Source organism: Lolium perenne, chromosome 6, assembly GCF_019359855.2.
Source record: "Lolium perenne isolate Kyuss_39 chromosome 6, Kyuss_2.0, whole genome shotgun sequence".
Classification (NCBI taxonomy): domain Eukaryota; kingdom Viridiplantae; phylum Streptophyta; class Magnoliopsida; order Poales; family Poaceae; genus Lolium; species Lolium perenne.
Window position 1 is genome coordinate 175,976,261 of NC_067249.2, and position 25,480 is coordinate 176,001,740.

The 25,480-nt window shown below is 39.1% G+C and overlaps 2 protein-coding genes and 1 long non-coding RNA gene across 3 annotated transcripts; 1 reads left to right on the plus strand and 2 right to left on the minus strand.

The window, feature by feature from the left end:
- The first annotated feature begins 3,890 nt into the window (after positions 1-3,890).
- Positions 3,891-5,415, plus strand: LOC127310222 (protein FAR1-RELATED SEQUENCE 5-like). Its single transcript, XM_051340911.1, has 2 exons — positions 3,891-5,019; positions 5,327-5,415. Exons 1-2 carry the CDS (start codon positions 3,891-3,893, stop codon positions 5,413-5,415), a joined length of 1,218 nt encoding a protein of 405 aa, XP_051196871.1.
- A 3,962-nt stretch (positions 5,416-9,377) lies between these two features.
- LOC139832100 (uncharacterized) lies at positions 9,378-10,013 on the minus strand. Its single transcript, XR_011746665.1, has 2 exons — positions 9,673-10,013; positions 9,378-9,550 (listed from the first exon to the last, which is right to left on the minus strand). It is a non-coding gene; the product is annotated as an uncharacterized lncRNA (long non-coding RNA).
- A 174-nt stretch (positions 10,014-10,187) lies between these two features.
- On the minus strand, positions 10,188-13,231 carry LOC127310221 (uncharacterized). Its single transcript, XM_071822350.1, has 8 exons — positions 12,611-13,231; positions 12,316-12,489; positions 12,100-12,225; positions 11,805-11,990; positions 11,607-11,703; positions 11,438-11,491; positions 10,363-10,575; positions 10,188-10,213 (listed from the first exon to the last, which is right to left on the minus strand). Exons 1-8 carry the CDS (start codon positions 12,923-12,925, stop codon positions 10,188-10,190), a joined length of 1,191 nt encoding a protein of 396 aa, XP_071678451.1. The 5' UTR covers positions 12,926-13,231.
- Positions 13,232-25,480: the final 12,249 nt, after the last annotated feature.

Below are 25,480 nucleotides of genomic sequence, written 5' to 3' on the forward strand. Positions count from 1 at the left end.
TGTAGGAACAGAATAAGACTAGGCTACTAGAATACCTTATCTATTCGACTAGGACATTGGCTCATGTTGGCATGTGATACAAAAACATCCAGAGTTTAGCAAACTAGGTCAGGTTACAAAATTACAGAGGAATACAAAGGTTAAAAAGAATGCATATCTTAAAAATAGAGAGATATTCTCAGTGATGGAGAGAAACTGAGAATTATGCATAACACATCTCCGTCACTGCTTCTCCGACAGTTTGAGAAAGGAAGACATAACACATCACAAAAAATTATGCACATGCAAAACGTTCTGTTTTCTCCATCTCCGTCACTGCTTCTCCGGCTTGCCGTAACAACAGAAGAAAAAATGACTGAAGTTCAGGTTCTGGCATGAAATCGGTATCACGTAATGCCGTATCTACGTCCGTCTGGTTTATTCCAGCACTGAGATGAGTAGATATGGCCTTATGTATTAATCGAATTTGACCTGTGAGGAAAAAAGGCTTATTTCATGCCCAGACTAAGATGAGTAGATACGGCATTACGTATGAGCGAATCTATACAGTGAGATATTCATATAATGCATTTACTACGAATGAATTACACAAAAACATATACGAAAAATTAGACATAGTCAGAGAGACAAAACGCATTAGAGAGAGAGGTACCTCGAGGAGTTCAGAGGCTGCTGTTGGCGCCTGATTCATGCTGGATGGCGACAAGTGACTGCAGCCGTACTTCGGAATGGAACCAGTCAACGAAGAATACAGGGTGCCCAGGAATTCAGCCTGGGAGATTAAAAAATATTTAGAGCAAATGCATACTGAGGGTTTGAGAAACTAATGGAAATGCACACTGACTATCTGATAAACAACTAATGAAGACCAAAACTAACTCAGAAGAATACATGGGACATCAAACATATGCGGATCAATTCCATTAGACAGACCATACAGCTGCACCTCGCCGAGCCCCACCACATAGAAAGAGAAGAGAGAGAGAGAGACATAATTGGAGAGAGAGCTACCTTGAGGAGGATTGCAGCGGCTGGAGTGGTGCCCTGACGGAGACGAACGACTGCGGCTGTAGGAACAGAATAATGAAGACTAAGGAATAAGAACTGAGATCCTTACAAACTAAAAATGAAAACCTGATAATACTCAAGAATCTGAACAAAATAGGATAAAAACCCGAAAAATGAAAGACTAAAAAGATGAAATGGTTCCATTCCAATAACTGAGAAATAGCATGAGAGAGAGAGGTACCTTGAGGAGGACTATAGAGGCTGTTGTACATTGTTTTGTTATTTGTGCCGCAGGCGTAGGTCGAAATGGTTCCGGTCGGCCAGGAATACATGGCAACTTCAGGGTGTCCAGGAATGTAAACTGAGGAACTGATTCAATGACGGGAGTACAGACTGAGAGATTGAAATATTAAGAGAAAATGAAAATAACTCAATAAATAAATACTTCAAAATATTGATACATAGTGAAAAACTAATGATCTGATACACAACTATCAAAACTGAACTAAACAAACTGAACTTAACTGACCAAACTGACGAAAAACGAAATTGACACTTATTACTGACACACTAGATTAACTAACGAAGAACTGAGACAGGGAGGAATAATACTCAGGATATTTAAATAATATATATACAGAATATATACTGAGAATACACAGGAAAAGTAACTGAGCATACACTGAGTTACTTAGGAAAGTAACCGAGACACTAAATTACTGAGAGACTAAATCTGATAAATGAATGACTACAGGAAAAGACTGAAAACATGAATAAACTAACAATGACATATACTGAAAACTGAGGGACCGAGACAAACTCATTTCTCTAAATGAGTGACCGAGAGACACAAAGACTAGAAAGACTTGAAACTATAAAATGAATGATGTACTAAAATGCAGATAAATTGAAGGAAAACAAATCTTAAACTGAAAAACTAAAGGCTGAAACTAAGCTGAGCAACTTTAACTGAAGATAAACTTAGAAAATTAACAAATGAACTGAAAGCAATAAGTTACTGAGAGACTACCTGGCCAGTGAGAAAAATTTGAATTAAGTACTGACAATCAAAACTGAAAAACTAAGAAACAGTGACATAAAAATGAGAGAATGATATACAAAATGAAAAAAAAGGATTAATTAAGCTACATCTAGGAGACAGTCTGAAATTAACCATCGGTATGGATCTGATGACATATTAATTTCATGCAGGTAATTAATGGTGGAAGCACAATGACAATGACAGACAATGAAAATCAATTCGACGAATCAATGGCCATACAGGTAAGAAGCATTGAATGCGATAGACACAGATTAAAATGAATAAATAAACTATAATTGTATTAAAAATTCACTTACAACTTACCAATTTTGCAGGGGAAATTTTCATTTATGGCTTTACTGAATGGAGAACTTGATATGAACTACTCATCCTCAGCTACACATATGCAGGTATGGCAAAAAAAGACAGAGAATTATATCATTTTCAGAAAAAGATATTACAAAAAGAGATTACAAATTACCTAATATTTCATATTCATGCAGGGACAAACACACTTGGATGCTGACGGAACATCAGGAACATCGACACATCAATTTGGCCAGAAAAATAGTGAGCATGTTGAACCTGAAGATATTCCATGGGAGACAAGTTTCTTTAATGACATGCAACTTGACGAGGTAAAAACAAAAAAGAAGGGAATGTACTTTCATGTAAAAAGCAACAACAAAAAGAAAAATAACTATCTGAATTTAACGAAACAAATGCTTTCATAGGTTGTCCATGAAGATGACCAAGGAGAGGGGGACAAGCAGGAATTTGACCACACCTGGAATCTGGACAGAAGTAATGATAACAATGGCGAAGCTGATTCTGCGAGAACAAGAAATTCAGATAAATCAGATGAAAAAGGACAGGGAGAAAACAATTACATAACTGAAGAAGATGTCGAGATATTCCTAGAGAATGAGGAGGCAGCAACAGATGAAAACAATGAGCACCCAACTCAAACCACTAGTCCAACGCTAGCAGAAGAACTAAAGCCAGTGAAGGGGATGGAATTTAAATCAAGGGAGGATGCTCACAAGTTCTTGAACACATATTCCTATGCTGCTGGCTTTTCAATTGCTGTGGCGTCAGTGTACCGTACGACAAGCAAGAAAAGAAATAATGAGATAACAAGGGCAACGATAAAATGCAGTAAACACGGATACAACACAGAGGCTGAGCATGAACAGGTTGTGGCACAGAGACAGACAACAGTGTTTGTTAGGACTGATTGCAAGGTGGAGATTGTAATCAATGAAAAAAATGGTATTTGGAAGATAAAAAACCTGAAACTTGAGCACAATCATCCTCTTGAACCAGGTAGTAGGTTCTTCCGATCACATGTCTACATGACAAAGGAGGAGAAATCGATAATAAGAACTATGAAACAATGTAACATTCCAACTAGACTTATTGTTTCAGTTCTTGCACACATGAGAGGTGGCATGGAGCAGCTTCCATACAACAAGCGCAAAGTCTGTAACTATGCATCAACAGTTACCAGAGAGCTAAAACACTCTGATCTCATGGAGGTTCTCGCATGGTTCAACAAGAAACAAGCTGAAGAACCTGGCTTTTATTATTCTTTGGATCTAGATGGAGAGAACAAAGTTAAAAGCATTTCTGGTCTGATGCAAGGGCAAGACAGTACTATCAACTATATGGAGATTGCATATGCTTTGACACTACGTTCTTGACAAACAAGTACAATTTACCATTTGCTCCATTTGTTGGAATATCACCACATGGGAAAACATATTTGTTTGCTTGCGGATTCATCATAAACGAACAAGCAAACTCATTTGAATGGTTATTCAGACAATTCCTAACAACAATGGGTGGCATACCTCCTCAATCAATAATGACTGATCAGTGTAGGTCAATGGGCAGTGCAATAAAAGAGGTTTTCCCAAACGCAACACACAAAAATTGTTTGTTCCATGTGAAGAAGAATTGCGATGACAAAAATGGACCAACATTTGCAGAGAATGAAGGGTTGTATGAGGATATGCAAGACATTATAGATAACTCATTGACAGTACAAGAATTTGAGACACTATGGCCACAAATGATTGAGAAGTACAATGTTGCTGGTGTGAAAGTATTTGAGGACATGTGGACCAATAGAAAGAAGTTTGTTCCAGTATACTTCAAAACAAATTTTTTCCCATTTATACAGACAACAGCTAGAAGTGAAGCAACGAATGCCTTGTTCAAGAAAGGAGTTGGCGCACAATTCAGCATGACTAGCTTCCTAAGGGAGTATCAGCGAATAATGGATACAATACATGCAAATGAAGATGAGTTGGACCACAAGGTTGTAAACAAGAAAGTCCAGCCAACTAGATTCTTGACAAAGTACTACATAGAAAGACAAGCTCATGACTTATACAACCTTACCATCTTCAGAAAATTCCAGTTCACACTCAAGGATGTTACAAGGCTAAATATTCGAGAGGAAGAAAAGGAAAAAGTTTTCGTCTTGTTCCAGGCCAGCAATTGTGTAATAAAAGAACACAGGCAACGAAACTACATAGTGCTGGTGAACAAACAGACAGAAGAATACTCATGTGTTTGCTGCAAATTTGAAAAGGATGGGATCTTGTGCTCTCATATTCTGAAAGTGATGCTGCACCTTGAGGTCGAGAAAATTCCAGAGAAGTACATAATTGAAAGATGGCGAAAGAAGAATCAAAAACTCAACTACAGACTACCAGCACCAGAAGAAATAGACAATGATAGTCTAAGGTACAGCTTGCTAACAAGAATCTTGACACAGACAGCTTCTAAAGGATCGAAGAGCAGAGAAAAATGCCAGTACCTGATACAAGAAGCAAAACGAATAGAAGAACACTTGGATGCAATGGACAGAGTAAGAGAAGACACTGGAGAAACGCAACCCACAGATCAGCCCACATCGACAAGGACAGTTTCAAACTTGTTCAATGCATCACTGCATGAAGGTTCGAGTGCAACAATAGACATAGTTAACCCTGATCATGCACATACAAGAGGGCGCCCAAGGATGATGACAATAAAGGAGAAAATAAAGCAAAACAAGTTCTACAAATGCTCACACTGTGGCAGTGGTGAACACACTTTGAAGAACTGTACAAACAAACATCTTGTATTCAATTTGCCTAAACCGAAAAGGACCCGAAAAACAAAAATTACAGGTTCAGGTAATATATGATTGTATGATATCATGTCTGAAGAAAAACCAAAGTTATCAAACTACATTACATAATAAAACCTACTTTTAAATTGCAGGTACAAATTCTCCAGCCATGAAATCAGCAAAGAAGGGGAAAAAACAAAGGATGCAGTTCGAACCAATCAAGAAACCCATGTTGAAATGACAGGAAACACAATGAGTGGGGGAGAATCTTCAGTAATTGTACCACCCCGCATGTAACGGGGGAGCAAGTGATGGTTGGAGGACATATTTATGTAATAGTGTTATTTCTCTGGTCAAATGATTGTAAACTCAAATTAAGAAGGAACACCGTGTGACATGTTTTATTCGTGATGTACTCCAAATTATTGCATGTTTGGTGTGAACTTATCCGTTACATACACAGATTGCAAAAACTTAGTGTGGACAAAGGATAAAAGTTTTACAGAGGAGTGAATCAAAAAGATAGAGATAGAGCATCGGGATAAAAAAAGTTACCTTTGAGAAAAGTGCAGCGGTGCTACTTCCGCCTTGATTTGTAAGCCCGTAACACCTGACCGACCTTCTCAACTACCTCTTCCGTGCAAAAACTACCACAAATGTTGTTCCTTCTCTGGAAGATGAAGATCAACAACTCCGACAGCAGAAATGGAGGGAAAAAAGACGGAAAGAATCAGATCTAGAAGTGCAAAAAGCACCCGATAAAAGAAAAAGAACAAGCAGGTTTTGACAGAAAGACGTACTTCAATTTGTAAATTCTCTGCAGTCCAACATATCATCCTGAACTCCCTGTGATGCGAAAATATGAATTGTATTATGTTAAAATTCAAAACTAGAAGCAAAATATACAAAAAACACTGTAAAGTAGGTCTAGAGCGAGACACCTGTATTAAGACCTTATTTTCTACACTATTATTTAGCACACCATCACCCCACGTTATATATTAAAAAATAAGATTGTGTTCTGACTTGCAGACTAAAGTTTAAGAAAAGAAATATTATCTGACGAGACTGGACCAGATTTATTAAAAAACGTCCGCGTCTCTTCATCAAATTGAAATAACAGTGCTATTCCCACAGGCAAACACAGTTTATATAAAGATCACAGTCCAAACATCTAACTACAGAGTACACCTGAATGTCGAAGGAAACAACAAACCAGAAGACACAAGGAAATCACGACAACACCTATCTTGCATAGATTTGAAAATGCCCAATCGCAACTGCAACGCGCTAATTCGTAGGAGCCAGATCACACCTAGTTTCATGTGGCAGCGATTTACAATGCATTGCCAGGGATGAACAACCGTCAAAACTCGAAAACTACAAACAGAAAGTCAGGAAAAGGGGATGCAAATCTACAAATTCAGAGGCTGCATCTGCTGAGATTTACAGATCGGCATACTGAAACATAACACAGGTAGAATCATAGCCTGACACCCAATGTGTGACCAAAAATACCATGACATTAAACAAGGGAAGAAATTCGCATACCTCCAACCGACGGCTCTCTTTAGTCCCAGGTTTTGCTCCTAAACTTTTCTATCATCTGCTTCAAAATTTTGAGTCAGTATTATTTATAGAGCATCATGTTTCTAGAAATGATTTCAGACCATAAGAAAAGCTTGAAGTAAACTCACTAAATTTTGAATCTTATTGCTACCTAGATGAGGGACTAGCTACTAGAAGGATGTATAGTTCTACAATTTTCAATTATAGCGACATCAATTGCGGAGAAATACGGTTAAGTGGAGTTCCCTTATGACTATGCATTGCAAACATTTAAATTGAGGACAGAACTAAAAATATGAGTGCATGCACAGTACAACTGAGATGGAGAATAGTAAGCAAACAAATACTAAATAGTGAGAGATAAAAAGATACATAATACAAAGGAGACAGACAGAAAACATACATATATAGCATGAGAGAAAGAGAGCTACCTTGAAGAGTGCAGCGTTTGCTATTTGCCATCTGATTCGTGCAGCAGATGGAGCGGCGCACAAAAAGATATAACAAATTACAACCGTAGATTTGAGTGGAAGTGGGCAGGAATGCAAACTAAGGTACCAAGAAAGGAAAAAAGAAGGCAGAAGACAAAGTTCTCCAATGAATATCCAGTCACAAAACTGAATAATCGAGAACTGACCATAGTCAAATTTCCCCGCACGTGTCCTTCATGCAGCATATGGATCGGTATACAAACAGATATACTGACTAAAGGCATAGATCTGATTGAGAAGCGGGCGGGGACACAAATTAAAGGTAGATAAAAGAGACAGAGGGGACACAATGCCTGATTAGTGCAAGTGGCGCACAGACGGAAACAAGCGACTACGGTTGTAGATCGGAGTGGATCCGGTCGTAAATGCAAATGGGGAATTTCAGGCAATGAAAAAGAGACAATGCCTCAATGCTCAAGCAGAGATACATCGAGTAGCTGAGAAAAAAAGAAAAATAGCGATAAAACTAAAAGACATTAAGCTGACGACATTAACCAGAAAGAAAAGGTAGAAACAACCATGAAAGAAAAGGTCCTCCTCCTTTATCCGGGCTTGGAACCGGCTATCCAAAAAAGAATATGTTAGATAGGCGGAGTTACCCCATATAACCCCAACCCCACGGAAAAAGTAATGAGAATCACAAAAATATGAAAAATAAAGAAACCATATACAAAAGTCAAACAAATACTGAAGAAACCAGATACAAAACAACATTCAATTAAAAATAGTCTTACAAACAAAAAGAAAAAGAAGGATAGAACTAGAATACAAAAAATATACTAATGTAGAGTTGTAATAAACTGCTGCTATCTTCTGACAACTCTTGTTCTATAACATGAACATATAAATGTGGAAAAGATCAGTAGCGCGCAGAAAGCGGGGACTTGAGGACTAGAGGTCGGGCCTTTTTCTTCTCTAAGCAGGCATGTCCACACTTTCAGGCACTTGAGAAAAATAAAACGGAATTCTGACCCCAGGAGGTATACTATCAATCACTTGGCGTCGAAACTGATGCATCAACTTTGAAAATTCCTGCTTATTGTTTCCAACCGAAAACCAAAAAGGACTATGACTGCAACACAACAAAGAATAGACTTATATAAAATTACTATAAAGTCAGACATACAACCATAAAAAGAAAAAGAAAATAAGAGGTAGAATACAAACCTGCATCTTGTAGTTTAGGACCACTGATTTGTCAACATTGTTCCTTTTGCAGAAATATAGCTGGTTGGCATACTGAATTCTAATGTGAATAATGTCATCCTTGGAAAATAAAGAGCATGTATCAACCTCTGGTTTGAAAATTTCCATAAATTTCATAGTAAACACCCCACAATCATCACTGTCAAAAAGAAAAACACGGAGAAAACAAATCATAAGGCGACAAAAAAGGAGGTACTTAAAAACCTCAAACCTGAAAAGTAACACAAGTAGAAAATGATATACGCAGTTTGAACATGACAAAAATAGAAGAATATGAACTTACGGGTTATCTTGCTTCGGGACTTTGGCATACATTATTGAAAAACTTCTAAAAATATTCTCTTCAGTTTTGAATATAATTTGCCATAGTTTCACAAAGTTGTTGATCTATAAAAAGACAAAAAGAACACCACCACAAAAAATGAATTGTAATTAATAGTGATACACACATGGATTCAAAAAAACATATATTGACATTTTTGCTTGTGGAAAAATCAGATTACCAAGACGTTCTTGATGGAAGTATGGAAATCATCATCCTTGTTATACAGGGAATCAAGAAAGACAAACAACTTGAATTTGAAATCCACGGAGAAGGTAAACCAGTGCCGTGAGCGACAAATTGGAAAAAATAGCTACAAAAAAAGAAACAGATGGATACATGACTAAAAGAGAATGGCATAGTAGAAACAAAATGGAATTAAATATTACAACTAAAACAATAAAACATAAAATACCCTGTCAGATAACTCCAGTCTTTTCCCTTTGCTAGCTGATGCAGCACCAATGAAAGCCTTGGAAATTAAATCAAGCTGAGCTTCATTCTTATAATCCAAAATGTTCTCCTGCAAAACAACAACACATAAGTGCAACGACATTTCGAGCTAAAAAAGATTGTCCCAGGCAGTGACAAGTACTAAAGAGTGAAAGTTACTAGCACCAATGAAGGAGAAGAAATGGTGCCTCCCAGATTTACTAGGATGATTATCCTCGAACAACTTGCGACAAAAAACTGGAATAAGGAAGTTGTCGACATGACCTTCCCTCTGCAAAGATTGGCCTAGGGATATGAAGTTACAATGAACCTTTGAATACTTAACACAGTATGACCTGGCAATGAAAAAATCAGAGAGAAACACAATAATAAGAAATCCAAAAATCAATATATAAAGTACAAAATCAACACTCAAAAAATGAAAACACATCAGTATAGACAGAGGAGATATACATACTTTTGAACTCCCTTTGTGTATGCCAATTCAACAATAGAACAGAAATTCTTCACGTCAAGGTTTGACACAGGAAAACGACGATTCTGAACCAAAGGAAGAGCCAAAGTGTTTTTAGGCTGGAGAACGATAATATCATCTTTTGGGAACATTTCTTCAGCAGCATTCTGTGACAGGTCGATATAGTTATCTAAGTTATTTCCAAACTGACTTCCAATTGCAGGTTGTGGTGCTTTGTTAATCAACTTGTTGTACAGCTCATCACTTTGGCTGGCAAGCTCAACTTGTCTCAAATAGAAATCCTTTGACACATTACTAGCTTTGGGAGAATTCAAAATCTATGATGAAAAAACATAAGATGAAAATTCAGAAAAGGGGGAAATACACAACACAAAAAGTAGACAACAATAAATACTATTACTGAGATATATATACATACTGCTTTCGGAGAGGACTCAGGTACAAGGATAGGAGCTTCTTTGGATCCAGTTCTACTAGTATTCTTTACTGTAACTTCTTCAGGTATAGCAAAACCAGAAGCAACCTACAGAAAAAAATGTGGAAGAGATAACACTGATCACAAACTTAGAACTCTGATCACAAACTTAGAACTGTGATCACAAACTCTGTTCAGGTACAAAAGATAGGAGCTCCTTTGGATCCAGTGAAAGGACTTTACCTTTTCAGCAGCACCTTGCGGGAATGTAGTCTTTAAACTAGGATATGCCATATTGTCGTCGACCACAAAACCTCCAAAGGATATAGATTGGTGGAAATTGTTATTGTCGTGTTTTCTGTCCTCAATAACAAATTCCGGAGACTCTTTAAAACCAACATGAAACTGATCATCGAGAACTTTATGAGGAAACCTTGACATAACCTTCCTCAGCGGATGCATTGCAGGAGCTACAAAAAGTTTTGTATTAATTATGGGTACAAGGAATTTATTTTGCTTCTTAGATGGATGGATGTCGGAATGGAAAATCTTTTTGGTTACATCTGATCCAAGCATAGGAACTCATAAGTGATGTAAACGTGGGAGCCAAAAAGACAGCAAGCATACTATAAAAAGGATAATGTGCTAGTACTTGATTATGAGCAGAGCATACTAGGCAGAGCCAAAACTAACTCTGAACCACAATCAAAATCAGTTCGAAATCAAACATCAGATTGATGCAAAAAACATTCATCATTGTCGCTGACTACTTGCTATGGAGGTTAACTAGAACCAAGCAAAGAACTAAACATCAGCACCAAAAAAGGTGGCAACTGAAGCAGGGCAATGTCTGCATGATTTATTCTTTGATGAAATAGGACAGCAAAATCATCTAATGGAGCTCCATGCAACAAAAGGTCAATGATGATTAGTTCCTAATAGAGCGAAACAATCTTTAGAGAGAGCATTTGCTTGAGAATAAAAAATACCCAAAACACGGAAGCTAACTCCTAGACACACTAAAAGAACTTAAAAAATCTTCAGCGTGCTCTCATCGCAGACAAAACTGATCCACAGCCGAAATGCAAAAAAAGATATCCGGTGGCATAAAATGAACTAAAAGTCACTAATTCACACCCTCACTAACAAAGGAAGATGAAAAAACTAGCAAATCATCTAAGATTTACGCCACTAAGATCACTACCCATTTTGGAAAAAAAACTAATACAAGACTAGGATCACTACCCAGGTTAGCAAAATATACATATATAAAGTTCCATTTTGGCTATAACTAAAAATATAAAGGTGAAAAAATAGAAGAAGAAGAAGTACCTGTGTTAAAAGAGCATAATTGAGATGTTTTCCTCGTCACACATTCTGGAGTTTCTGATGAAAAGATAAAGATGAATCAAAAAGTAATTAAATTCCTCCTCCCATGTTGAATATATTATGCTTACAAAGAAAATATTTATGAAAGCAAACATAGGAACCAGAATCTCACCAAAAACTTCGGTCAGATTATTCTTCACTGCACTATTGGTTACTGTTTTGAAGAAATCATGTTGGTTGACAAAGCCAAGTTTGCTTGCTACGTCCAGCTAACCTCAACAACAAATAAGAACAAATAAAGGAGTCATGTATAATAAAAAAACAAAAAGAAGTACCAGTAATCAAGCTAGCAAAAAAAAAAACACTATACATTAGCTTCAGAACTGATTTTCATATCCCCAACTAGAGAAGCAGCACACTTGGGTATCTCATTTTCAGAACACCTCGAGATCTTGAGAAATTCCAACACATTTGTAACACACTGTTCAACTTTGGACACATTAGGATTTTCAACAGTAATTGCAGTTTGAACTGAAGCAATGATGCCATCAATAATCTGTAGAAAAAAAGGAAAAGAGCACCAGTAAATCGAATAAGTGTTATATAGCAAAAGACAAAAATCAAAAACAAAAACAGAACGATGAATTAAGCAAAGGGAACATTACCTTTCGCTCAAAAGTACTGCCAAACCTCAAGTATAAATTGTTCTTAAAGACCAAGGAAAAACAAGCTGGTTCAGGATGAAAACTTGAAGCATCCTTGACACATTTCGAAGAATCCTGCAACGCACCCTAAGAAAAACATGCCAACCACGCTATTGTCAGGAAATAGAACAGCAGAATAAAAAAGCATATGTTGAATAACAAAAAACAGAATCACACCTGAAGATAGCATGACGGTAGGTTATTCCTAAAATCCCTCTTTCCAAACACATTATTCTTTACATGATCTAAATCGGAGAAGAATTTTATCAGACTCCCATTCCAAACAGAAACCCTAGGCACAGCTTGATCAAGAATAATAGCTCCGAAATCCAAAGAATCGAGATAGTAAACCTGCAAATACATAAAAAATACCCCATCATTTAAAAAAAGCAAAACCCGGAGATTGTAGCGAAAGCACAAAGAAGTAGTTCAAAAAAATAACTCAAAAAGAAAAGAAGAAAAATTAACTCACAGCAAGAATGTAGTTGGAGAACTCAAAACCTTTACCCTTCCTCCCAATCAATTTACAAGTTCTGTTGTATCTATGCACTCCAGAGATGAAATGTTGAAAAACAAGCATACATAAATCAACAGAACTTGTAGATTCTGGATCTTGAAGGATAGACAAGTAATCCGTGTTAGGGAGCTCGCTGCTTGAAGGAAACAGAAAGCACTTGAAAGCTATGACCATAAAACAGACAAAGACTTCTTTGTCGGTCAAAACCTCTCGAGACTTTAGTTTGTTACCAAAGAAAGTAATGCGAGGCAACTCTGGCAATCCAAACATTTTCAAAAGGAAATTTGCACCAGCTTCACTATCAGGAATAGGAACAGATCCAGAATTAGGCAACCCAGTGACATAATGAATTGAATCCTTAGAGATTGAGATACTCTTCGAATCGTTTACAACTATCTAATGAGAGACATGGTTGACACACCCACAGATCCAGCGAACAAAAGCAGAAGGAATCTCGCATTTCTCGAGCAACAAGAGGCAACCAAAACCAAAATTCCTAATGACCTCCTTACGACGGTCAGTCAATGATTTCACAATCTCAGAGAAGTACTTAATAGAATATGAGGTAAACGACTCTCTGCCAATAGCATGCTCCTTTAACCGTTTTCTCTGAAAAAATAGTTAAGAATTGAGGACAGCGAAAAAATAAAAGTCAATAAAATCATAAAAAAAATGATACTTCATGGAAATATCAAAAAAATCGAAGTACTGAACCTAATAAAAACAAGACTAGAAAAGGTGACCTTAGAAAAGAGGACAGATTCATTGCAGAACTTCGCAAAGTCCCTCTTGAGAGATTTGATAGCCTATGAAACAAGCAACCATCAACAAACAAAAAGTTATGATCAATTCAACCTGGTACAAAAAAATAAGAACTTATATAAAAAATATACTGCAACTAAACAACCTCTTTGCGAAAAAACTCAAACAAAGCATCATCCAAAATTCTCTTCCTCCCAGGCCTGACATTTTCCTTTTGAAAAAGGAAACAAAGGAGACAAAGATATATGGGTGAAAAAAGCATACATGCATCTGTAACTTCGAGAAGAACATAAGTAAAACCGCGACAAAACCAGAATAATATACAAAAGGGAAAATCCCAAGTAAAAATCATACTTTATCACTAGATGATAAGCTATTCCCCAAGCTATCAACATTTGACAAACCAAAATCAGCGTCGTGATCTGATGCACTAACAAATTTCGAATTCCAATTCGACAAGTCGTCAGCAAATCTTCTTCCAGTATGACCACTACACAGTAAAGCAAAAATAGAAAAGTCAATAGACAAAAAAGCATATTAGTTTTCAGGGGAGAATAAAAATTCTGATCTTGAAACCAACCAATGAGAGAACATTTTCGTTTTTTTCATTCCAGCTAGAAAGTGGCAACAATATTACACATAAGTATGTAGAGTTGGATAAAGCTCATGTCATGATAAAACTGAGGATTGAAACAATGAGGATTTCAATTGGTTCTTTAGTATTTTCATTGGATAATAGCTAAATAGCAGTATTAATTTGTACCGAGCCTAAAAGTAGGTATTAACTAAATGCAGATAAATGGATGGACATAATAACTAAAGATACATTCATCGTTAAAAAACACAGAGAATTAGTCACTTATAAAAACAGAAAAGGGAACCATTGTGGGTTAGTTTTGCACTTGAGATTTCTGTAGGTTGTCAGCATAGTTTGTGATCTCAGTGCTAGTTGATGGCTGCTGCATCCACTTGGGCAAGAAAGTAGCTGGGCTAGATAAGAAAAGGTAGCTAGCTTCAGAATGACTAGAGAATTTCCATCCAATAATTTTGTTTCTGGCCATTGAAATCGATCTAAGTTGAGCATGGTTCCCTATTCTTCCATGTACTGCTACTAGTGACAAATTGTTTTGCACCACCAGCTCAAATTGAAGGAACGCAATGCCAAGTAGTAGTAGGTTAATAACACAAATTCCATAAACACTATGCTGAACCCCCAAAATAGGTTAATAAAAGTCTCTCTGGAGTTATATCTGAACCATACTAGCATCTATCTAGTAAACCTGAAGACAAAAACTGCACAGAGAACTGAATAACCCAGATTATACATGAACAAATAAGCAACATCTAGTCTCCAAAACCTGGAACCTATCACTCAACCAATACATAAAAAACTCCAAAAAATAATCAACTATTTTCTATAAACTGAACATATGAAGACAATATCCTGAAAAATAAACATCAGAGTACAGTTAATTGAAATCGGCACGACACGGTATAGAGTTGCAAACATGACATATCAAAACAAAAATATACAGACACATGTCCAGCTATCTAACACATGTTGCACTGGATGACAAGCCATAGAATGTTCAAGAGAATTATTGCAGACAAACAGATAAAGACTTACGAAGAAACTGATGCATCTAACTTGCAGCAGTTCTAATCTAAGAAAGAATCAATAAGTGCACCTTACTATGTGATGCTTCTTACAAAGCTACAAGCTATGATGAACAAAAAACCTCAGGAATGTGAAGAAAAATGGAACTAAAACACTACCATCGGCAAGAAAACAACCCAACATTGCTGTTTCAATGAAAACTTTCAACAGAACCACGCTGTTCACTACCATATTTACCTCTGCATTGGGACATAACAAACAACCACTCCAGCACACGAATTGAAAGCACAGGAAACATAACACACAACCACTTGGGACATCCACTAGAATTATGATGATTCTATATCTTCATGGTTTTATGCTGTTGGGCATTAAGCTGCTACATAGTCACTGGATGCTTTACTCAACTAGTGAGATAGCCCAACAGCAAGAGGCGAGGAAGGAAACATGAACAAGTGAAAAGTTCAAGCAGAGCTACAATTGCATGGTATTGAAGGAAAGACACAAGTCTGTCAGGTGATGCGACCTGGATATCATGGTTCCGTGAATTCCTTTTACATTCAGACCCAGCCCACTTCCTACCAATCTCAAGAAGTAACTTCAGCTGGACACGTCCAACAAATCTATAGAATCAGATGGACAGTGGTGGCTACAACGCCAATGGGGCTACAACTAACTAATGAAACAGGAAACCAGTCACAACAGCATAACTGTCTCTTAAAAAATTTGTACAAACAGTTGACACAACCAAAATTGATGAGTGCAACTATGAAATCAAACTTGGCATTTGCGTCTACATTTTAAGATAGCAGATGAAATGCTTATCTTATCAAGCTACAATTCAAAATGCAGCATTGCAGCAACAATTCAACGCTGTGATGACTTAAAAGCTATCTATACCAGGAGTACAAAGTAACTTGTGCTACACACGTTTGATAGATTATTAGCTACATCACAACTTGCATCCCAACCTAATTAACAAACCAGACACACAACATCAATGTCTTAGCATAAAAACTTCACAAAACACATACCAGATGCAGAGCAAACCCTACACACACAAAATGGTAGAGATAACAACTCATCAAAATAAAATCTGATGCAGCTGTTAAACTACAACACAAACTGAATCAGATATAATGACCCCTGCATCAATATCAAACAATTGATGGAATTATCTATAGGGTCCTTGAGATGTAGATCGAGAAAATGAAATCCCGCCACCAAAACCAAACAAACCAGTGGCAGGGGTAGGACACAAAAAACAAACAAAGTGACAGAAAATCCCATACCAATCTCGGATCCCGCGAGCTAGCCTTGAGCGCTCGAGATCCCCTGGACTCTTCCCCGATGCACGACGAAGAGAACGGCCACCCCCTCCCGAATCTCCATTAACGGCGAGCGCGGAGTCGACCCACCACCAGCCGTCGGTGAAGCTTGTCGACGCTTCCCGGCATGACGTGCCCCATCAGCCTGCGGCCGAAGAGGACACGCCGCCTGCGCACGGCCCGCCCCAGCAGCCCGCGGAGAAGGAGGATGCAGCGCCGCTCCGCCGCTCCGCACCATGGGTGCAGCACAGCGCCTCCGAGCCTCTTCGCCGGAGGAGGATCGTGGACCGCCGCGCCTCTTCGCCGGAGAAGAATCGTGGAGCGCGGCGCCTCTCCGCCTCGGCGACGACAGAGATCAAGGCGAGAGAGATAAGACAGGGAGAAATGAATGGCCACCAGATTTTCAGACAGAAATAATGAAAAATAAAAAAAGAAAATGGACATAACGGCACACCCGCGCGGACGAAAGACAAACCCAAAACAGTGATGCGCCAAGATTCGTGCAAAACATCCAACGAACCAAAAAGTGGCTGTTTGCCAATTGAAAAACAGCTAGCTGTTTGTTAGGAAAAGTGAAAAACTAAGCATTCTTACTCCAGTGTTTTCGTGAGATAAGGCCTGGACAGCTGGAGCAGGAGCCTCGGAATACTTTGCACACATTTAACCAAGAAACCAAAACGAATATCAGATCGGAATAACCAGAAACATCTCAGAAACAAATTGCAATATTCAAGAAATAAAACCTATAGATTGGAATGGGATCATGGGAAAAATATCTTGAGCCAAAACCGAATGTGGGAATCGGTCTAGATCAAACATATATATTTGCAAAGAAATGGTTCAAGAATCCTCCAGGACATAGTATGGTCCCTCCATGGACACCATATCCATGCTTGAGGTCTGGGCGACGCTAGACGAGGGCCTGTACCCGGTTTGGGGAAGTAGGAGTCACCATTGGGGATAGTTCTTAGAGAAGGGAAGAGGAGGGGTGCAGGTGCGGGTCAATGGGAGAGAGTAAGAGAGATTTAGAGCTGGATACCAAAGTGAATCAAATGGCCGGTTAATGTTCTTCCATAATAATAGGGTCTTTTGTGCAAAATGAGTGGACGTGGAACCTATGGGACACATCTGACCGTTAGTGCATGATCCGGTGGCTTATGTTGACATTTTCAGATTTTCAGAAGATGTGCAATTTTCATCTGGTACGTTCCCGTTCATAGCTCGAGTCTTATGACATTTTGGTTGCATTTTAATGAAGGGAAATGATACAGGCAAGCGCCGCACGAGCGCGTCTCCCGTGCGACGGATGCGTCGCGATTCGCGCATCGCCATCTAAGGGGCCGCGTGTGGTGGTGGGCCTCGTGGTGGACGGGTGGGCGGGCCAATGTTTTGACACCGCATATCTGGATGCCTGGTCGGATGGTGGGCTCCACCTGTAAGTGAGTGGCGTTTGAATTTCGGGAACCGTGCCATTTCTCCTTTGTTTTTTCGTCCGAACCGCTCACAGTTCTTCGCTCTTTCTCTCTCCTCTATCTCCGGCGACGCGGAGGCGATTCGTGGCGGAGCTCGATTCTTCGCCGTTTTTTCTTCGATTCTTCGGCGGCGACCGGTAGATCCGTCGCCGCGCTCAAGGTGGTGAGTCTCCGCGCTTCTCCCCGTGTACGTTTTGTTACCCATTCCTCTCGCTCTCTCTCTCTGCACCGCATCGCACCGAGCCACGCCTCTCTCCCACTCTCCGGCGACGAGTCCGGTGGACGGCCGTAGGCGCGGACGGAATCGGGCGCGACCTCCCCCTCACCTCTCTCTCCGGCCTCCATCTCACCCCTCGCCTCGGGTTGGTGCGGGTGTCTGCTCCGACCTGAGGTATGGCGCCTCCAAATCACACGATGGGTGCCCAATTCGTTGGTTCCACCTTGGATTTATGATGGTTGTCGGTACATCTGGATGCCTCCGATGCGTAGCCGTAGATGAATTTGGGTATACCCTGTATTTTTTGTCCTAGGGTTATGATTCCCCCCGCCCCCTTCATACTTGTTCGTCTGCTCCCAGATACTGCTCTGTGTATGTAGGCATATGGAGGTTTAGGCAAACTCGTGACATATTTCTTGATGCTTGGATGATGCGAGCCATGGTTTTTCAGTTGACTCTGCTGCATGGTTTTGGAATTTACCATCTTATTATGCCATGGACCAACATCAAGGTTTGGAGTAATGATTTTGTTCCCCCCCGCTAGCCTCGGGTTCGTGTTGTCCGACCCGATTGGATAGGAAAGGCACGGCGGAGGGAAGGCGCGTCCCCGGCGTGTACCTGTTGTGGACGTTGAGGTCTCGGCCCGTCATCCCCCGTTGCTTCTCCGCACGCGGGTCGGCGGAATTGTCCCCAGCTTAGTATACACTGGTTGTCTCCTTCAGCGTGCGCGCAGCAAGGTGGTCAAGTTGTATGTGCTGCTGGTAGTTCAGTTGTAGGTTCCGTTTTTTGTGAAGTTTTGATGCCTCCTGCGCGGTCGATTTTTTGGCTTTTTGGAAGCTGTTTTTGGCCTGTGGTAGTTTCTTCGGGGAGAGTTGTAGGGGTTTTCTTTTTTAGATGCAACCTACATGCCTAGAATAGTCAGATCTGTTGCATACCTACATGTTGTTGTTTGTTTCCATCATTTTTTATAGCTTGTGGTGGACTAGCTGTAATTTTTTTGTACTGGTTTGCTGAAGTTCATGCCCCTGATGTGCCATTTTGTATTAGGTTTTCTAGATGGCCTGCCCTGCTATGGATGGATTTTCTTTTGGGAGCTTCTTCATGTTCTATAGAGTAGAAGTGTATGTAGGGATCTTGTTTTTTCTTTGCGATACCTTTATCACATATCCCTGCATTTCTAATATATTTTATCTGGTAGTTGTGTTCACCATATAAGTGTGATGTGTTTTGTAGAATTAGTTGGCGATGTAGACCGTTTCTGATGTCCATGTCTACTTTTTTATATCTGGCCACTAGTGAATAAGTTTATGTGAGAGCAAGCATTTAGATGAACATGCGTGGGTTTTTTGTGTGCAGGCAACAGTTTGATGGCTAGGAGGAAGGGAGTACGAAACAAGGCTGCTGTCAAAGGAAAAGCAGTACGGAAGCGTCACCATGTAAGTTCTCATGTGGCATAACCATGTGTTTCTTTTTGCATAATAATATCGCACATTTTCCCGAATCATCTATGTTGAACTTTAAATTTGATACAACATTTAATATCGTTGCACTCCCGAAGTTCTTGTTTAATGTTTTTTGCCATATATATGATGATTTTCTTGTGTCTCCAAGGTTTTATATTTCCATGTAGTTGACATTGTCCTTTTTTTCCTAACTACCTATTTATGCCGCAATTACTGCCAGGTTTCCTGTTCACTGTCACCATATATATACATCCATTATACTTTGTGTTTCCAAGGATTTTTATTCCATGTATATGCCATTGTCCTTTTTTTCCTAACTACCTATTTATGCCGCAATTACTGCCAGATTTCCTGTTCACTGTCACCATATATATACATCCATTATACTTTGTGTTTCCAAGGATTTTTTATTCCATGTATATGCCATTGTTCTTTTTTGTTTTTTCTAACTACCTAATTATGATGTACTACTGTCGGGGTTTCTTTTTGTTCAGTGTCACCAAATATATATGCATTTTTATTTCTGGTTTCATAGTTTTACTTCCATGTAGATGGCACTATCCTTTTGTGTTTTGTAGCTACCTACTACTGCTGGTTTCATGCTTTTTCCCTATTCTTATTTTTCCACAGGGTTCCAGTATAGACAGGAATAGGGCCTCTCCAGCTCCGGTAATTAAGCTTTATGAAAGCTTGACTCCTGAAAAGCGTGAAGCGATAGTACAAATGGGGCAAGGCAGTTTATTGGACATTAAGTGCGAGCAGCTGCACAACCCAGTGATCAATTGGTTTGTTCAGTGTTATCAGCCCACAAGAAGAGCTTTTGTTATCCCTTGTCGCGGTGTGATCCCATTGACAGACGAGTCCGTCCGTATAATGACGGATCTTCCTCAAGGGCAGTTGGATGTCAAATATTACACTGATTACACGTTAGAGGCTGAAATTTCTGCAAGGCTTTTCCCGGGACTAAGCAGTAGGCCAAGGGTTTCAGAACTTGCAAGGCTGGTTGAGCAATACGATGGTGCCGACGACACATTTAAGGAACTATGGATGCTTTTCATCATGTCAACAGTGATTGCCCCTACAACAGATACTAAAATGAGCAAAAAATGTTATCCCATGCTGGTAGTTACTAATCTGCTTCATTTCAGACATTTTTTTCCATATCATCCTGTGTGCCCATCTGAATTTATTGTCTCTTTTTCCTCTTTTTTCTGTGGCATGTATCTATTGCTTCCAAATTACAAAGGCCGACATTGCTCGTGCAAATGAGATGAACATCTGCAAGTTTGTTGCTGTTGAACTACATGAGAGTTTGTCCAATGGGAAGTATACAAAGGGTTGCTTGCTGTACTGCATGGTGAGTAAATTTTCCTCATTTTCCATGTTTTTACATGTAACCTTTTCTTCTTTTTTCTCTGTTATATATGTAATTTGTTTCAATTTTTGTTGTTGTTTTGTGTGGTAATACCAGTTGCGATATTTTGATGCTCTTGAGACAAATCATTTGGAGCTTGAGATTGAGGACGCTCCATTTGCTATCAACGCATGGTCGAAATTAGCCATCGATGCGGTCGGGGCACTTGATGCGCAGGAGTGATACAACCACTTTTGGGGCAATGCAGGTATGCATTTTTGTGTGTGTTTGCATATGTGTTACACACTCTGTGTTTTCTGATTCAACATCATGTATCTACCATATTTTTAATATGTGTTTTTTATTGTGAATTTATGAAACAATACAGCTGAAGGATGAGTACAAAGAGGAATTTGCTACAGGGATGGCCCTTTTTGGTGGCCCTGATGGTTTTGATGCTTGGATGAAAATTAATACACACCCCACTTGCACAAAGAAGGTATACTAGCTTTTATGCCCCCATCTTTTTCTACTGCATATGATCTCTCGTACAGAGGATTTTTTCTTGTAGCAATCCCACAGTTTTTTATGGATAATTAAGGTGGCGCAGTGGCGTATATGGCATTTTTTTTAGCTTAACTATGTATGGGTTCATTTTAGCTATTTTTTGTAAATAATCTGGTAGCCACTTCTAATCAATTTTGCTAGCCATTTCTAATCAACATGGTAGCCACTTCTAAATAAGTTGGTAGTTGCTTTTTTGTTGTTGTAAATAACTTGGCCATTAAAGAAGCTAGCATTTTTAGGAGTGATTTACTGGTAGCTAGGACTAAGTTAAATGGCAGTTTCTACTGTTTTTTTACTGGCAGCTAGTACTAAATTAAATGGCAGTTAGTACAAGAGAATTTGGTAGCCACTTCTAAATAATTTGGTAGTTGTGTGTTTTTTGTAAATAACTTGGCCATTTTGTCTGTAAATAAGCTTTGCATTTTTTAGGAGTGATTTACTGGTAGCTAGGACTAAGTTAAATGGCAGCTATGACTGTTTTTACTGGCAGCTAGTACTAAATTAAATGGCAGTTAGTACAAGAGAATTTGGTAGCCACTTCTAAATAATTTGGTAGTTGTGTGTTTTTTGTGAATGTTGTTTTTGGAATTATCTGGTTGTACAATCTTTTGTTTCTGTTGTGTCTAATTGGTTATATCTGTTTCTTTTGTTGCAGCAAAGGATTAAAGCATCCACCTTAATGCAATCTTTTGCATCTGGACTCAATGGTTTGTTGAGTACTCTTGTTCAAGGTTTGACAACTATGAGTGAGTCAGATTTGGATACTGAAGTTAGTGATGATGAAGGAACTGATGATGAAGTCGAAGAACATGAAGACATAGAATTATCTTCACATGAAGCAGATCAGGAGGAAGGAAGAGGTTCACCAGCTGCTACTAAAATAGTTGGTCGTAGAATCCGCCATTATGTGAAGGAGGTAGCACCTACAGATAAAGAAGTTCAGGGGAATGAATTTGTTCTTGTATATCCAGATGCAAGCAATAGTCCAGATGCAAGCAATAGTCCAGATGCAAACACTAGTGCTGTCGCATCCCCTTGCGACACAAAAGCTGATGAAACAAACAGTATTACTGCTTTGGCTAATACTAAAGATGCAAGTTATAGCGAATCTCCTCCTGCCATGCATTCACAGATAATGATTCCATCACTCAGTGACTTGGATACATCTGATTGCACGAATGAAGCTGGGTGCGGGCCTGATTCACCATTAGAGTGTACACAGAGAGATGATGAAATGATAAAGGGGAGTGCAGCTGGTCTTGCAGCGGTGTTGAGCAAAAGGAAGAAGCATACCATAGGAACCTCGTCTAAAGCAAGTGCTCACACAAAGGACAATAATGCAATTGCAATAGAGCTTACTACACCAATTGGTCGTGCGCTGGACACAATTCATGAGAGGTAAGTAGTTTTGCTAAATTCATGTTTTGATAGCTTTCAGCTTCATAATGCCTATCTGAATTTTAACACATACTTATCTGTTAACAAATACTGCAGAATCTGGCAGCTGAAAATCTTTTTTGTGTTGTGTTTTCCTGCAGTGATAAAGTTGATTCTGAATGTAATGCCACTGGCCATGAAGTAGAGAAAACAGTGCACGATTCTAGGTGTGAAGTTGCATCCAGCAAATCCTTAAAGAAGAGGTTTGGTGTTTTTAATCATCTTTTTTTGCACACTGGCCATGAAGCTGTAATTTTACTTTTTTGGTGTTTTCCCTCCAGCGTTCTTACTTTATCTGTATGCAGGAAACGGCTCAAAATCCCAAGCATTACACCGTCAAGGAAATCTCCAAGGCTCGCAAGTATTTCTGCTGTAAGCAACTCAGAGATACCAACCGAAGGTACAAAAATTGTTGATGTTGCTGTTGATGGAGTAGGAAGCAGAGATTCCATTGGTGTTTTTACGCAAGCTTCATCACAAGTGGATGGGAAGTCATTAAGAACAGCCATTGTACTTTCACCCACAGTCAGTACAACAAACTCTCAAAATATGTCTGGAAGTGGTGTCGCTGATGGGAAAACTTTGAGTACTGCTATTGCTATTTCCCCATCTGTTGCATCTATGATAGCAGCAACCATTGCTTTAACAAGTAGCAATGAGAGCAAACAGATTTCATCAAGCGATGGGAAATGCAAGGACACCGCTATTGCAATCTCTCCGACTATTACTGAACAGCAACAATTGATCCAAAGTGCTGAAGGGAATCTGTGCAAGCCCATTACGACATTCGCTGATGCTAATAGATCAAGGAAACCATGGGCACTGTCTCCTCAAGTCAAGGCACGCCTAGGCATACTTGGCCTGCAGAGGGGCAGCCCTGCTAGTGTATCTCCAGAAGTTGCAGAAGCTGTTCGGAAATTCTCTGAATCTGTGGTGAAGTCCGGTTTCTTGTCAAGGTTTGCTGCCAACCAGTCAAGCTCAGCAGGAGATGGTTCACGGAAAAGGAAGCATATGAGCGAAGGAACATCATCATCTGGTGCTACTAGAGATAACCGTGTTGGTATGTTCACTCCACCGGGTTTTGATCTTGGGTTCAGCTCACCAGACACTATAGTTAGTGATTCTCAAAAAGAAGAGTTCTCATCGCAAGAATATGCAGTTCCTAAGTCCATACCACCTATTGCTCCATTAGATTGGGCAGGTCCATCAGGTATTTCTTCTTTCTCTCCATTTCTTTTTATCACATGTATTTTTGCACTGTTTGTTTTTTGCATCTCAGCATAGTTTTTGTGCTACTGTCTGTGTCTTTTTTTACATGCCCCATGATAATAGTGTACACATGAGATTAAACATGTATATGCACATAATTAAAAATACACTTTTTTCATAATGTATATGCAGCTAGCAGGGATGATTTTGAAGAGTTTCAATTTTCAGAAGAAGTTCAAGCAGTTATCGCAGGAGATGCCGTTCAACTGAGCGAGAAAGGTATGGCAGAACTTGCAAGATATGAGGAATTGTCAAAGGCGTTCATTGCGAGGCAAAAAGCATTGCAAATTGCTTCAGCACCTTCAGTGTCATTAGGGGCTTCTAATCTGCATAGTGTCACTCCAAAGGTTCATCCATGCAAAGTTAGGGTGAAGAAGTCATCACACTTTATGCAGTCACCATTTGACAGTTCAATAAAAGTTAGTCCTGAGCAGGAAGAAATTTACCAGAAGCTCATGCTCAGTAACAAGCATCAGAGGCCAGTGAAATCACAGATTAGGACGTAAGCATTTTTTTTATGTTCTTTTTTTCCAATATAGTGTGTTCTCATTTTCTACCTATCTGTATATCCATGCCTACAAACCAAAATGCAGCACATTTTGGATACTAACTTAAGTTTATTTTTTATTTTTCCTCGTAAACATCAGGTACCAAATCATCAAGTACCATGATAGTTTCACGACCACAAATGATTTAGCTAATTCAGTTCATGGAAGAGGTGAACTCTCAAACCACTGTATGGAAGTTGGCATTGAGTATCTTCGGCGCACCAACACTTCGGTCGGAAAGATGATTGTTCCGTACCAAGTATCTGTTTACTTGCTCAATGGGGAGTTCCAGAAGAAAGCACTTGTTTCCATGTTCAAGAGGACTGAGAATTATTCTCTTAGTGTGATGAAGCAAGTGAGTTTGTGTTTTTTTGTATTTACATGTCTACTATCTTTTTTAGCTAGGGGGTGGCTAATCCACTTTTTTTTGTGTGTTTCTTGTTTTATGCAGATCTCATTCCCTGTTTTGGAAGAGGTTCAAAAGGCAAATAAAGAGGGGATCACTGGTACTGTTTGTCTATGAACTTTCAAGCTGAAAGGTTTGAAGCACTCGATTCCATGCGTTCTCAAGGGGACGAGTCGCTTGTTAGTCATGCAACTCGTCTTATCAATAATATCAAGGCTTTATGGGAGATACACTACAGCACATCAAAGGTTCAGATCAAGGACTGGGAACTGAAGATCATAGATGTGCCAATACAGGCAAATATGTATGTCATTTTTTTCTCTTACATTTTCTTTTGTTTTTTCAGGACTCCCTCATTGTGTGTTTTTTCTTTTTTGCGCATTG